This window comes from Amblyomma mixtum, chromosome 4, assembly GCF_055824585.1.
Source record: "Amblyomma mixtum isolate Tamu chromosome 4, ASM5582458v1, whole genome shotgun sequence".
In the NCBI taxonomy this organism is placed as follows: Eukaryota; Metazoa; Arthropoda; class Arachnida; order Ixodida; family Ixodidae; genus Amblyomma; species Amblyomma mixtum.
This window is the reverse complement of record NC_143015.1, coordinates 63,033,869-63,049,382: the sequence shown is the minus strand read 5'-3', so window position 1 is coordinate 63,049,382 and position 15,514 is coordinate 63,033,869. Positions and strand designations below refer to the sequence as shown.

Genomic DNA, 15,514 nt, shown 5'->3' with positions numbered 1-15,514 from the left:
TTTCTACTAACCTGCGCAAAAAAGACGACCCAGGTTAGCCGCGTCTGCATTCTTTGGTTGGTCCCTTGCCCACTGATGAAAAAAGCTTGAGGGGCGGTGCCGGACGGCTCGGGTGATGTCGATGTTGCTCCGATGTACCTTTGCAGAACAGGAAAATGTCCGAAATTCGAGGCATTTCTTCCAGCCCGCAAGCTATCACTCCCGTCGAGCGACACAACTTGTACTTGATGAAGCTTGAAGATTAGTGATGGATTGCCAATGTGGAATTCTTGAAATGTCACCGGCTCATTGCACGCATCAAGAACCTGCGCAAAAAAGACGACCCAGGTTAGCCGCGTCTGCATTCTTTGGTTGGTCCCTTGCCCACTGATAGCTTTAACAGGTGCCTTCAGCGAATTGCGGTGTTTTTTGTAACTGGCAAACTGAACACTGTTCTCTTCGACGCAGGTCCCACACTGGAAGGTCCCGCATTCGGATCCCCCTCTTGCCTGGCGCATACTGCAATATATAGCTGCCGATGCGAACATCCAACTCCACGTAACCTGATTTGGGCCCCTCGTCACCAGGGACTGCAGGGAAACGTTTGATTTATGGTTTATGTTCGTTAACGTCGCAAAGCAACTCAGGCTGTGAGGGACGCCGTAGTGAAGGGCTGCGGAAATTTCGACCACCTGGAGTTCTTTAACGTGCACTGACATCGCACAGGACAGGGGCTTCTAGAATTTTCTCTCTACAGAAATTCTACCGCCGCGGCCGGGACCGAACCCGCGTCTTTCGTGTTAGCCGCCGAGAACCATAACCACTGAGCCACCGCGGCGGCCCAGGGAAAAGACCTGGCCGAACAGCCCCCCCCCCCCCCCCCCCCCCCCTCGCGCACTCTCTCAGAGGCTATCTCCCTGTCCTTGGAAGCCTACTCCCAATCAGACAATCTGCCCCTTTCATTGAAACACACTACCGATTACTACAAGGAGTAGAACCGGCGATACCGGGCCCCTTGTAAGGGACTGGGCCGCGCTGACGAGCGCCTCCTGACCAGAATTCACTAACACTGTGCTGTGCCCGGCGGTGCTGAAACATTTCAACACATCCTTTGATGGCGCTTGCAACTTCTGTGGGGAGGTGGCGGACACCTTCCACATGATTTGGGCGTGTCAATAAAACCAATCTATAACCCCCCCCTCCCCCCCCAACCACAGCCCCACCAGAGAGGACTGGGAGGCGGCCCTGCTCGGCGGTCAAACCTAAACACGCAAAAGGCCTTAGCTCAACGGACGCGGGCGACATTGCTTGCCAATGGTGCCCCGGAATAGGGGCTCCACCTGGTATTTTGAGTGGAAAGGGCCAATAGGGCTCTACCCCAATCACCTCTGTGTAAAAAATTTAATAGACGATAAATGTTTTTTCACCACTATCACCGCGCTTCCTCCTCCCGCGAAGAGACGCGTACGAAAAATTGGCTTTGGTTAAGCCTGGTAGGTTGCGAAAGCAAAAGCGCAGCGCCGGCAACTGAAGGAACGCAGTGCGCCGCGTCTACAGGTCACGCGTGGCTACCGGCCGCCGCTGCGCGACGACTGAAAGCGTCTTGGAACGCAGTGCGCCGCGTCTACAGGTCACGCGCGGCTACCGGCCGCCGCTGCGCGACGACTCAAAGCATCTTCGGTAATTTTGTTTATATTTTGTTTTTGATGTTGTTGCGACTGAGAGAAAGAAAACAATCTACAGCTGGTATGACGTCACAGAGCGGCAGTAGAGCCACAGGTGCGCAGCGCGGCAAACGCACACCGTAACTGCAGCCGGGCTATCTGAAGGAGCGAGTTGGTCGCCCATAATCTACAGCTGGTATGACGTCACAGCGGCAGTAGCGCCACAGGTGCGCGGCGTAACTGCGGCCGGGTTATCTGAACGAGTAGGTCGCCCATATTCACTCCGCTAAAGGTCAAACGTAACTGTGGCCTGGTCACGCGAAGGCTTGAAAGTGCGATTAGTATCGCTTTCGCAATAAAAAATGAGAATCACGAACGCCGGCTGTCAACTATGTAATCGGCTGTTCCATCCGCGCGTTGCGGTCTGCGAACGCATTCTGTGGAAGGCTGCTGCGCATTCTCTGCGACGCTCGTTGCAACGCCCGCGTTTTGCGCCGCAGTGCTAGTGGCCTCCGGTGCTACTTCATCCCCTCGCCCGTGCTTATAAAAACGCCGTGAAGGTAGCGTTTGGGCAGCTGTACTGGCTCACCCACGCATTAGTTATGTGTGTGTGCCTGTCGGTCGTAAAGCCGTTTCTAGAACCAACGCCTTCTCTCTGGATAGGACTAGATGACAGAATCTAGGAATGAAACGCTCAGGTAAACCAGCGACCAAAGTGAGGAACTTACTATTAAACCGATCCCCCCAAAAACATGCACCCTGTGTTTCTCGAAGACCGGAGGATAGCAAGAGCAAAAGGCCTCTGAATCCAAGCTGTAGAAGACTTGGAATATATCGCCCAAATACACGAAGTAAGATCGAGGTGACTTCTTTCTGGTCATGGGCGTCACCGACTTGGGTGAAATATTAACGGCCGGTTCGGTCAAAACAGAACGAACGGACAGCGGAGGAGATGGTTATCGCCATTAGAATGATCACCATCAAAGCAGTAACTACAGTCGGATACAACTGAAGACGCGGTTTCGATCCCGGCCGCAGCGGTTGAATATCGATGGAGGCGAAATTCTAGAGGCCCGTGTACTGTTCGATGCCAGTGCACGTTAAAGAACCCCAGGTGGTCGAAATTCCCGCAGCCCTTCACTATGGCGTCTCTCATAGATTGAGTCGCTTTAGGACGTTAAACCCAATAAACCAAACCAAAGCAAACCAACCAAACAACTTAAGTCTACAGTGAAGCTCCGCCCACATATTCAGCCTCCGCGCACAGAATTCCTCCACCGCGGAAAAGTAGTCCGCTGCTAAAACATTTCTTGTTACGTAAAAAAGAAGCTTATCACATGAAAAAAAAATTATGAGCTCCAGAATTTTGATACGTAGACTGTTTGGTATAGTGAAGCATAAAAAACTAATGTTATTTACAGTTGCGAATGGTCAGCGGTGTAATACAGGATGCCGCGGACGGTGGCGCACTGTTGGGAACTGCTGTTTTATGCGAAGCATACTACTTTAGCTACCACTTCAGCCCTTCACCGTGGTTATGCGCCTCCAAATCACGTGATACATGACGTCACACCACGTGACACGATGACGTCACGACAGTAGAGAAACGGGGGCCCACCTCGCGCCGTCGCTGTGGTTGTACGCCTCCAAATCACGTGATACATGACGTCACACCACGTGACACGATGACGTCACGACAGTGGAGAAACGGGGGCCCACCTCGCGCCGCCGCTGTGGTTGTGCGCCTCCAAATCATGTGATACAAGACGTCACACCACGTGACACGATGACGTCACGACAGTGGAGAAACGGGGCCCACCTCGCGCCGTCGCTGTGGTTGTGCGCCTCCAAATTACGCGACACGATGATGCTTCGCATTCTCCAGGCTTAACCAAGTTAAGCCTCAGCCATTTTTTAAAGTTGTATCCTACTATAGCGACTTCAAAGTCGCTATAAACAATTTCGCGCAGGGTATGATCTCTATGTAGACATATCAAATCCTGACATCAAGACGGAAACAAAAGGAACATGGAACTATTATGGATGCCGGTGCACGTCAGGAAGAGGGAAACGAGCTGGCTCCCAGTAAAGCTCGAGGATGGCAGCCGGGCAGTCAGCCGGGTTGAGTCTCCATATTTCACGACAGATGCATTCGAATCCTTTCACAACAACACTAATATTACAGCCCAAACTAGAAAAAGGGATATATCTGTCACCAGGCAAAAAGCTGTAGAAAAGAGGAGGTAACGTGGCGTAGACTCCAGACGAGAGCCTCTTTTAGCCCTTCGAAACTAGCACTCATGTACCCAACGCAATATAATTGAACTTGCGATGAAAGCAGGCTATGAGAGACGCCATAGTGCAGGATTCCGGAAATATCGACCACCTAGGATTCTTTAACGTGCACCGACATCGCACAGCACACGGGCCTCTAGAATTTCGCCTCCATCGAAATTCAACCGCCGCGGCCGGGATCGGACCCGCGTCTTTCGGGCCAACAGCTGAGTGGCGTAACAACTGAGGCACCGCGGTGGGTTGATCTGAAGAAAGAAAATGACACAGTAACTGTCTCGAATATCTCGGTGGACACCCACAGCTTCCGCTTATAGGTCGGCGGTTAGAATTGCTGCCGCAAGCTAGGCTGCAACTTTATTTATTTATTTATTTATTCAAGATACCTTACAGGGCCCAGACGGGCATTGAGTAAGGGGGGCAACAACAATATATTAAGCAAGTAAGAAGAATAAATTAAAAACAACGCGTGACACAATGCAAAAATTTAAACACAATTATAAATATACAGGGCAAAACGTAACTAAAAGACATACATCACCGCGAGCAACAAAAATTAAATTAGTAGCAAGAATGCATCGCATGTGCCCAATACACATCAGAAAAAAAAAACAGTAGCCATAAAAAACATACAAATGGTTGAAATTTCACAAGAAACCAAAACTTTGTAAAATACCAACGAGAAGAAAAGGGAACCAAGGACACAGAACAACCTGAAACAAGACACTATGTCGTTGAAGAAAAGGTTTGTGCAGTTGGTCTTGAAATGATTGGTGGTTGCCGATAGATGCGATACAGTTGGGAAGATCATTCCAAAGAATAATGGCACGTGGAAGTGCAGATGAATTGAATGCTAAGGTTCTTCCGTAAATGCGTTTAATGCTATACTGATTATGTAGACTGGGACATCCCAGTAACTTTACCAGTAATATTAGGCTGAACAAAGCGCCGAATCAGTTAATGCCACCCAGAGCATCCTGCGGCAAACGGCCGGTATGAGCGTCGGTGCCAACTACGATACCTTTAGCTTTTCGACCCAACGAGCTGGAATACCCTGTCGCGTAAACGATAGGGTGGGACGCGTTAGCTGGAAACAAGCTTTTAGTGGCGTTCGTTGTTTCTACCTCACAGCGCTGCTCAGGCTCCCACCTGCAAAGCCAGTAATGCGTCTTGTCTAATGGTTTGGCTTGGTTTATGGGGTTTGCGTTCGGCGTTCGATGCTAGCTAACGCACGTGACGGCATTTTGCGTTTCAGCGTTCGGTGCGCTCCGTGGTTTCTTTTTCAATTCGGTACTTTCTTTTAGCTTGCCGTCCGTGGCAAGCCTGCAAACTTCGGCTGAATATTGAGGCTCAGTAATCAGCGATGCTTTGAGACTGACCAGGGGAACACGCTCTCCTTCTGACGCAGCACTTGCAGCCAAAGTGGCTCAGACTATGAGGGTCGCCGTATTGAAAGGCTGCGGAAATTTCGACCACCGGGAGTTCTTTAACGTGCACTGACATCGCAGAGTACACGGGACTCTAAAATTTCGCCTTCATCGAAATTCCACCTCCGCAGCCGGGATCGAACCCATGTCTATCTGGTCAGCAGCCGAGCGCCGTAACCACTGAGCCACCGCGGCGGGCACGCTGACTGTTAGTGCTGCGTCAGAAGGAGAGCGTCTTCCTCTGGTCAGTCTCAAGGCATCGCTAGTCAGTCTCAAGGCAGGGCGAGCTGTAAGAAAGTGCCGAATCGAAAAAGAAACCACGAAGCGCACCGAACGCTGAAACGCAAGATGCCGTCACGTGCGTTACTTGGCATCGAACGCCGAACGCGGCCACGATTGCACGGTCAGGTGCGCTGGCTCCGCTTCGTGTCCGCCTCCGCCTAATCTACGTCATCATTGTGGTAGATCAAAAAGAAAGCCTAGGAAATGTCCCGAAAGCTATCTTCTTTCTACCTCAGATGTCTGGATCCTTCTGTACTGTCCTTTGCCTGCGGACACCGCGAACGCGACCGAGTTATTGACTCGAACACAACCAAGAAAGTCGTCTACCTTGTCTTTCGACACGCGGCTACATGGTGTTGAAGGCAGCATGCAACGCTGGCAGGGACGCCGCACCGAAAAGTCCAGAGCTGGTCGCGCTGTACCAATATCCATGTTTTGGGCCGTAATAGACAGAATAAGTGCAATTGTTGTTCTCGTAATTACGCGAGCAGTAAGAGGGAATCAAGAAATGCACAGAAAAAAGGAAGGTCGAACCTGGAGCACAGCGTCGCTCCCGGGACCTTGTGTTGAGCCTCGGTCATTTCTCAGAGAGGAAGGCGGAACGCTTGCCTGGCGCGTTGTGGTCGGAGCCTGCAGTCTGGAGGTGAAGGAAAGCGGAGAAAGCGGAGGATGCAATGCGGAACACGTGTTTCCCTTGTAAAACACCAACGTCGGTATGTGAAGATTACCCAGGAGTAGAGCACAGCTCCGCCGTGCCGTACGCCACCATTCGCCTCCAGTTCTGGTCGAACACTGTTCGTACACGTCATCATCGAAAGGTTTTATCCACCTTGCCACGTGGCACGGCTCAGGCCACGCCACCTATAACCTCGTTTGCTGAAGGTGCATTGGACACGCGAGGAGGCATCCTCCTCTCAACGACGCCAAGTGTATCTAGCGCCGCCAGACTGTGTGTTCCCCTTGTAGGCGAAACTCTCAGGGCGCCCTTCCCTTACGGTGGCTTTTACTAGCATATTTCTGCTTGTAAATTGTGTATATTGCCGCCCTCCCCCTATTATTTTCCTCTATCGCTCCTCTCTGTTTCGTCTTCCCTCTCCTTCCTGTCCTTTTACTCAGGCTAGCCGCAGCTTAGATGCGTCGACTCGACCCACACTTCTCCCCACCCTAGTTTCCTTGAAGCCCGCTACCCCGATAGTTCCTTTCCTCCTGTAAGCGCTGCGATTATTCGCATCGTTCTCACATGCCCTACCTTCCCACAGCCTCTATCCCCAACCACGGCGGAGCCATACTGGGAGACACTCCTGGCCAGCTGCGCTGCAGCTGACCAGCGCCAGACGCCCTGAAGCGGATAGCCCTCCAAGGGCTGTCCTTTGCCCTTTAAAGACAGCCCTCTAAGGATTGCCTCGTGCCACGTAAGGGGAAGGAGGAGGCGGAGTTTACCCTTCTCTGCATTGCTTTGAAATTTTCCCACCACCCACGCTTCAGGTGTCCATCGCAGACGCAAGGTCTAGCAAGGTCTTTTGACCAGTTTTTAGGCGACAGCGCATACAGCTCGTTCCGTCGAAAAGCCGTCGGAGTCGTAGTATTAACGAGCACCACGCGTCGAAAATATTGTATCATGCCAACTGTTTGCTGCAGATTGTTCCGGATGGTGTCATACGATTCAGCGTTTTGAGAAGCACAAACTTATAGTTAAGCGTAGCTTGCGGCTCGGATTCTAACCGGCGACCTATAATTGAGCTCACCGGCATATTATAATTGGGGGCAGGTATCATGCGCGGTTCGGGTGTCCACCGAGACAAGTGAGACTTTTAAGGCGAAAGCGTTTAATGCCTCAATGTCGTTAGCAGCCGTGTCGGCAGATCTGTCCGCGCTTCGACGGGTGTCCACCGAGCTATACGAGACAGTACCTCCATAATTCCCTTTCCTCAATTACAATTTTGAGTTTCTTCATTACGGCCGCTCTCGCTCTTTCTTCTTTCACTCCCACTTCCTCCCTTTCTTTAGGCTGCGGTTCGGGTGTCCACCGAGAGGACAGAGAATTTCCTTTCCTCAAAACGCGTTGCGTTCAAAGGGCAAGGCATCGCGCCGAACGGGTGGTGGCGTTCTTCCCTTCCTATACGTGTGGTCCGGGTGTCCACCGAGATGATAGAGAATTACTGCGCCATTTCTTTTCCTCAAAAAGCGTTGCGTTCAAAGGGAATGGCATCGCGCTGAACGGGTGGTGACGTTCCTCTCTTCCTTGACGGTGCGCTTCGGGTGTCCACCGATGATAATGACGAAAACTTTATTTGGAATAAGGGAGTTTTGGACACGTCGGTCCTTGGGCCTCTGCACGGCCCCAGATGACAGAGAATTACTGCGCCATTTCCTTTCCTCAAAAAGCGTTGCGTTCAAAGGGCATGACATCGCGCCGAACGGCTGGTGGCGCTCCGTGGACTGCCTGGCAGCGCTACAACACGCTGTCGCGTTCCACTCCTAAAGGCGAAACTTAAGCGTCATTAATTAGCAGTTAATTAGTATTTAGTGTTTAATCAGTAATTAGTCACTAATTAGTAATTTCTCATTCCTTCGTCATCAACTATTTGTGACATCATCCAGTGGGGACGTCACCAGTGTCACACAGGCAAAGTCTGACCTTCATATATGAAGGTCTTATAAGCTTATAAGCTCCGTGCACCACTCTTCTATGTTGGTTATCGGTTTTATTATTTCGTCGCTGTGGTTTCTGAAGGCTTCCCACGGAACAACACCCAGACGTAGACAGCCACCTAGTTCACCTATGGGAAGCACGAAGAAGCCTTATCAGGAGATGGAGGCAGCAAAAACACAACAGGAAACTCAAGCTGAAGATCGCAGAACTGACTAAGAAGGCATCAGAACACGCAGACAACATCGCCACGCAAAACTGGCAACAGTTCACGGAAACACTTAGAGGAACACTAGGCACGGCCCGAACTTGGAATATACTAAGAGCTTTGATAGACCCCACAAAAACCAAAACGGAAAGCGGCAAGTCCATGAAAAGACTACTCCACACCTTCCCTGGAACGGAAGACCAACTAACACAAGCACTGAGGGAAAAATGCTACGGCACAATCATGCACCCAAAGCAAGACCAAGTATACACCGGCGAAAACAACCCCGCGATGGATAGGCCAATCACCGAGGAGGAAGTAAGGGCAGCCATAGGGGAAGCAAAAAAGAATACGGCAGCTGGAAAGGACAAAATAAATAACGCTACCATTAGAAACATGGGAGACACGGCCATCGCCGAGCTTACGAAGTACCTAAACGCTATCTGGGAAAAAGGAATCGTGCCGGCGGAATGGAAACATGCAGAGGTAATTATGATACCCAAGCCGGGTAAAAGACTTCAAATTGAAAAACTAAGACCAATCTCCCTAACCTCCTGTCTAGGGAAGATATACGAGAGGGTGATTAATGAAAGGATCACAAACTACATGGAGGACAAGGGATATTACCCTGATGCCATGTTTGGCTTCAGAAGGGGACTGTCCACGCAAGACGTACTCCTACAATTAAAGGAGGATGTCCTCACTGAAATACCAAGAAGCGGCGAACACATAGTGCTAGCACTCGACATAAAGGGAGCCTTCGATAATGTGGGACATGCGGCCATCATGGAAGGTCTCAATAACATAAACTGTGGAAGCAGAGCCTTCCGTTATGTCAAAGCCTTCCTCACGGAACGAACAGCTACGATAGGCATCGGAGATACATCATCGGAGAGCTTCACGGTGCCAAACAAGGGTACCCCGCAAGGCTCAGTAATATCACCGCTACTATTCAACATAGCGATGATAGGACTCACGAAAGTACTGGACGAAATAGAAAACATCAGCTACGCAATGTATGCAGATGACATAACAATATGGACAACCACAGGCTCCCTAGCAGCTAAACAAGAGCGGCTACAAAAAGCGATCGACCATACTGAACAATACGCCAGGGCCAGAGGATTATCGTGCTCAGCAGAAAAATCAGAATACGTAAGAATCAAAAAAGGTACACGAAAATACGACTCCCAAATCATCCTGAAACTCGGAAACGAGACAATACCTGAGAAAACGGAAGTCAGGGTACTTGGAATGTGGCTGCAAAACACAGGCCGATGTAGCAAAACCATTGCCTCTATTAAGAATACAACAGAGCAAGTCGCCAGAATCGTCGAAGAATCAGCAGTAGAAAGAAGGGGATGAGAGAACAGGACACCCTAAGACTCATTGACAGCCTCGTCACGAGCAGGGTTACGTACAGCCTCCCCTACCACGAACTAAACAAGCAAGAGACTCTACAAATCGACACCATACTACGCAAAGCGTACAAAACGGCGCTCAAACTTCCAATGTCCACACCAACCGAAAAACTAATGGCCCTGGGGGTATCAAACACCTTCGACGAACTACGAGAAGCGCAACGTAGTGCGCAATTAGATAGACTCACTCAAACCAGAACGGGATGACACCTACTGGAGAAATTACGGCTACCTCTAGGCACGCAAAGAGACAAGGAATAGATTAATAATGAAGACAGAAACAACATCCGGGTAAGACCAATACCACGACATATGGATCCGAATTTACATTATGAAAGACGACAAGCCAGAGTCCGAGCACTCACCAGGGAACTAAGCGACAATCCCAACGTAGTCTACACGGACGCAGCAAAGTACCGATACCAACGCAAAACAATCGCCGTTGTAACAGACGAAGGAGGGCAAGAAATAACCAGCGCAACGATAAACAACCCAAACATAGAAGCAGCTGAAGAAGCCGCCATTGCTCTGGCAACATCGCACGGCAACGCAACAGGACACAACCTCACTATAGTGGCGGACTCCAAACAAGCATGTAGAAACTACACAAGAGGCAGGATCGACAGCATCGCCAATCATATTCTACACACGACGAGAAGACACAAAAACACTAAACATAGTATAGTGTGGGTTCCGGGACATGAGGGGATGAGGGGCAACGTGGCAGCAGACGAGTTAGCTCGAGGATACGTCAACCGAGCAGACTCAGCACTTTGCACCACAGGCACCTTTGACCCAGTTACCCCCACGTACTCAGATATCATTACAGGGGTCACCGGAAACGCTACCCAGCCCCACACAAAAGGCTCACCAAAGAGGAGGCGGTAGACTGGAGCAGACTACAAACCGGTACCTACCCACACCTTCACAAACTACACAAGATTCTCCCTACACAATATGCAGATGAATGTCCGTGGTGTCAGGGTAAACCTACACTAGAACATATCACATGGACCTGCCCTAAGGCAGACTTAGAGCCAAGAATAAACCCGAGTGTGATGCAGTGGGAGCACTTGCTGGCCAGCGAGGACGAGGAAGCGCAACGATTCCTTGTGCGCCGAGCCAAAATGGCAGCAGTCAAGTGCGGCATCCTGGACCAAGGTTCGACCACGGCGCCCAGTGACCCGTAAGGGTCACGAACACCAATTTATTGACAATAAAGTTTTTTCCATCCATCCATCCAGGCAAAGTGGTGCGGAAAACGCTTTCGCCTCTACACACTTTAGACACTCAAAGTGCCCCTGCATTTTTACTGCGTCATTTCCTTTCCTCAAGAAACGAATTTTCGAATTGTGCAACGGGCAAGGCGGTGCGCTTAGTGAGTGAAAAACATTTATAGCGCCAAAAATCAGATTTTAGCGGTGGGCCGATGTCTTCATGTCTTCGGCCTCTTCACAAGGTCGGCGCCCCTATTCCAGGGCACCGCTGAGTCTTGCTGCTTCGCAGGCGTGCTGCACCACTGCCCTTTGGACCGTGAGCTCGCTGCTGGTCAGCAGGCCCTCCCATTGTTCTGCATTCGGGTCATTTAGCTTGTGAAATGCTCTCTTCCGTTCGCATTCCCATGTGATGTGATATAGCGTGGGGGTTGCTCCGCACCACGGACATGTGTCCCTGTATTGTGTAGGGAACATCTTATGTAGTATGTATAAATTGTGGAAAGTCCCTGCTTGCAGTCTCCGCCAGCAGACCGCCTCGTGCTGTGTTAATGATGTGGGGGGTGGTGGGTATTTGAATCTCCGCCCTCTGTGGTAGTTCAATATTTCTGCATACGTTGGTTCCACCGTCATGGGGTCCTCCAGGGTTTCTGACTGCCCTGCTCGACTCGTGATCTCGCGAACTAGGCTATCTACCCTCGAGTTACCCTCTATCCCGGTGTGTGCCGGTATCCAGAAAATCCTGTGTCTTAAGGTCTTATTTGGAAGCTTTGCTTCGAGGAGGATGCTCAGCGCTTCCTTGCTTATTTTGCCCTGTATGTAGTTCCTGCATGCTGCTTTGGAGTCTGTTAGGATTATCAAAGACTTGTTCCTACGGTAACCTTCGGCCGCCGCTAGAGCTACGACAGCTTCCTCCCCCTCCGTTACTGTACAGTTTCTTAATGTCGCGCTGCTAATTGGTTCCCCCATGTGGTCTACCACTGCTGCCGTGACTCGGAACTTTCTGGTCCTGTGGTCCCATGGATAGAGGGCCGCGTCTGTGCATACTGTGTTTTCCATTGTGGCTAGGTTCCGCTTCACATAATCTGCCCTGGCCTGCCTTCTAGCGGCATGGAGGTTGGGATCCATGTTTCTCGGCAGAGGGCTGATGTCCAGTGTCTGGCGGACCTCGTCTGGAATGCTAGCTGTTCTATCTACGATCCCTTCTACATTGTGCCCTAATCTCTTTAGGAGCTTGCGGCCGGTGGCTGTCTGCTGGAGCCTGGCTATTTGCGCACTTAGCTGGGCTTCCGTTAGTTCTTCGAATGTGTTGTTTAGGCCCATTTGTAGCAGCTTTTCATTTGATGTGTTTCTTGGCAGGTGGAGTGCCGTCCTGTACGCCATTCTTAGCAGCGCCTCCGGCTGTTCTTTGTCTTTCTTGGTCATGCGGTGGTATGGCAACGAGTACCTGACTCTGCTGACTATCAGGCTTCTGACGAGCTTGATCGTGTCGCTTTCTTTCATCCCGCTTCTGTTCTGTGATACCCTCTTTATCATGCGGCTTATTTGTTCTGTTGACTTCTTGAGTAGGCTAATTGTGTAAGTACATACATCTCCTGCTTCCTTGGATCCACATGCACAGGATGCGTATCATATCCCTTTCTGGTATATTTTGGCCTTCTAACTTTACTGTCAGTTCCTCCTTGGTAGGGCTGGACCCTACCCTATGAAGTTCCGACTTTTCCGTGGAGCAGGCTAGGCCCCTTTCCCTCACGTACTCTTCTACACACGTTGCTGCTTCTTGCAGTCTCTCTTGCTTTTGTCCTAGCGAGCCTCGATTCAACCAGACCGTAATGTTGTCGGCGTACATCGCGTGCTGGATGCCATCGCTCTTGCTGAGTCTTCTGGCCAGTCCGATCATTGCAATGTTAAAAAGCACTGGTGAGATTACGGATCCTTGCGGCGTGCCCTTACGTGGGGTGGTAAAGGTGTCGCTTCGCAGGTCTCCCAATCCCACTGTCGCTGTGCGTTCTGACAGGAAGGATCTTACGTAGTCGTGAGTTCTTCTTCCGCAGTTGGCGTTGTTTAGGCCTTCCATAATGGCCTCGTGGCTAACATTGCCGAAGGCCCCTTTGATGTACAGGGCCATGATAATGTTTTCGCCAGTTCTAGGTGCTGTGTCTATGATCTCTTCCTTGATCTGCAGCAGGACGTCTTGCGTCGACAGGTTCGCCCGGAAGCCGAACATGCTGTGCGGGTACTGTTCTTCGTCTTCCAGGTATTGTTGAATTCGCCTGGTGAGAGAGAGAGAGAAAACTTTATTTACAAAGGAAATCGGGGCACGCCCCAGGGTCCCCGCACGACCCCACTGCACTCAAGTGTTTATGTTCCTGAGGTCCATAACACTGGTAGCACGGCCGGTGGCGATGGTCTGCACGGCCGGGTCCTCCGAGCGCAGCAGGGTCTCCCAGTCCTCCCAGGTCTTGAGGTTCTCTAGGATCCCGCGGGGGAGGGTCTGCCGGACAGAGGGAAAGGATGTGGCGGGAAGAAGCGAAGGGTTCTGGGCATAGGGCGCAAGCAGGAGTGGGGAAGGAGGGATGATAGTGGGTTAGGGTAAGGGGCGAGGGGAGAGTATGTGTTTGTAATCTGCGCCAGAGTGTTGCGTGTCTGTTATCTAGGGAGGGGTGGGGCGGGGGGTAGAGCTGGCGAGAGGCTCTGTATGCCTGGGTCAGCTCACTGAATGAGTGCATGCGATCCTTCGTGAATCCCCGATCCGAGGCCACCTGAGCCCGGTTTAAAGAACCTCGGGCTAAAAGGTTGGCGGCCTCGTTTCCGGGATTCCCGGAGTGCGCAGGCACCCATATCAGCTCCACTTGGCGGGGCGGGGGTGCATCGGGCGAGTCCAGTATGCCAAAAGCAGGGACATGAACTCTGCCTCGAGCAAAATTTAGAATCGCAGTTTTAGAGTCAGTTAAAATATACCGGGCTTCCGTGCGGGTTATAGCAAGTGCAAAGGCGGCTTCCTCTGCAGCCTCTGGGGACGTATCTGGAGGGAGAGATAGTGTGAGGAGGGTGGATAAAGAGGAGTCCACCGCAGCTGCTGTCGCTTCATCACCCGTGCAGGCAGCGTCCACCCATACGGCGTCCGGCTGGGGGCCGTACGCTCGATGGAGTGCCTTCGCACGGGCTCTGCGGCGCTGCTCATGGTGGGACGGGTGCATATTCCTCGGGAGCTGCCTGATGAGAAGCTCTCGGTGAAGGGATCGTGGGATGGCGAGGAGGGTTGGGTCGTTGGCCGGTATTTTGATTCCCAGGGAGTCCAGGATATACCGACCTGTGGACGTTTTTGTGAGCCTGATGTATTGGGCCTGTCGGTGGGCCTCCACCAGTTCCCCGATCGTGTTGTGGAGGCCCAGGCCTAGTAATCTGTCTGTGGGTGTGTTGAGGGGAAGATGAAGTGCTACCTTGAATGCCTTGCGAATCAAAGCATCCAAAGCGTTTATGTCATGTTCGGATAGTTGTAAGTATGGGGTAGTGTACAGTACACGGCTGAGGACAGAGGCGTGAATGAGGCGACATAGGTCGCGCTCCTTCATGCCTCTATGATGTCCCGAAACCCTGCGGAGGAGGTGCGATATCGCGCCTGCAACCTGCTTGAGTTTCTTGGGGGTAGTGGTGTTTTTGCCATCGTTCTGGATGTGCAGGCCCAATACACGGAGGGTGCCAACCTCAGGTACCGGGTAACCATTCAATTCAATGGCAATGGGGGAGCGGGGACAGCGGCGGTTCTTAGGCCGGATGAGGAGCAGTTCGGACTTCTCTGGGGAGCAAGACAGTCCGATGGTCCGTGCGTAGTTTTGGGTGAGGGTGGCTGCTTCCTGTAAGGTGTTCTCTATGTCGCCGTCACTGCCGTGGGTGGTCCACAGGGTGATATCGTCGGCATAAAGAGTGTGCTTAAGGTGGAGTATCGGCCCCCCTCAAGGGTCCGCCTTTCCCCCTTTCTCATACCCCTCGCCCGGAAATTGGCAAGTATTCGCCTGGTGACGATTCTCTCGTGCAATTTGCCAAGGCACGACGTGAAGGAAATGGGTCTCAGGTTCTCAATCTGAAGCGTCTTGCCGGCTTTGGGTATCATAACCACGACAGCGTGCTTCCACTCCTTCGGCACCACTCCCTCTTCCCACAGCGTGTTGAGGTACGCCGTGAGCTGGTCGATCGCCTCGTCGCTGAGGTTGCGGATCAAGGCGTTCTTGATCTTGTCTGCGCCGGCTGCTGTATTTCTTGTTGTCGCGCTTATCGCCGCCTGGACTTCCTTTCTTGTGATCGGCCTGTCCATTGCGGGATTGTCTGCTCCTTGGTACTCCCCGTTGTAGCCCTGGGGATTGTCCTTACCGTAGC

The 15,514-nt window shown here is 51.6% G+C and overlaps 1 protein-coding gene across 24 annotated transcripts in view; it reads right to left on the bottom strand.

Moving 5' to 3' along the window:
• The window catches only part of LOC149346609 (uncharacterized), a 58,519-nt gene extending 52,018 nt beyond the window's left edge, over positions 1–6,501 (bottom strand). For 8 of the 24 annotated variants that reach the window (XM_089586522.1, XM_089586521.1, XM_089586519.1 and 5 more), the window contains exons 1-3: positions 6,373–6,501; positions 6,179–6,281; positions 12–305 (exon numbers count right to left, since the gene is read on the bottom strand). In XM_089586522.1, the coding sequence (XP_089442648.1) occupies positions 12–305; positions 6,179–6,281; positions 6,373–6,413 (438 nt within the window). In that variant the 5' untranslated portion in view covers positions 6,414–6,501. Of the gene's footprint in view, positions 1–11; positions 306–6,178 lie in introns of all 24 variants that reach the window. The other 16 variants (XM_089586536.1, XM_089586534.1, XM_089586533.1 and 13 more) reach the window with 7 other exon arrangements.
• Positions 6,502–15,514: the final 9,013 nt, after the last annotated feature.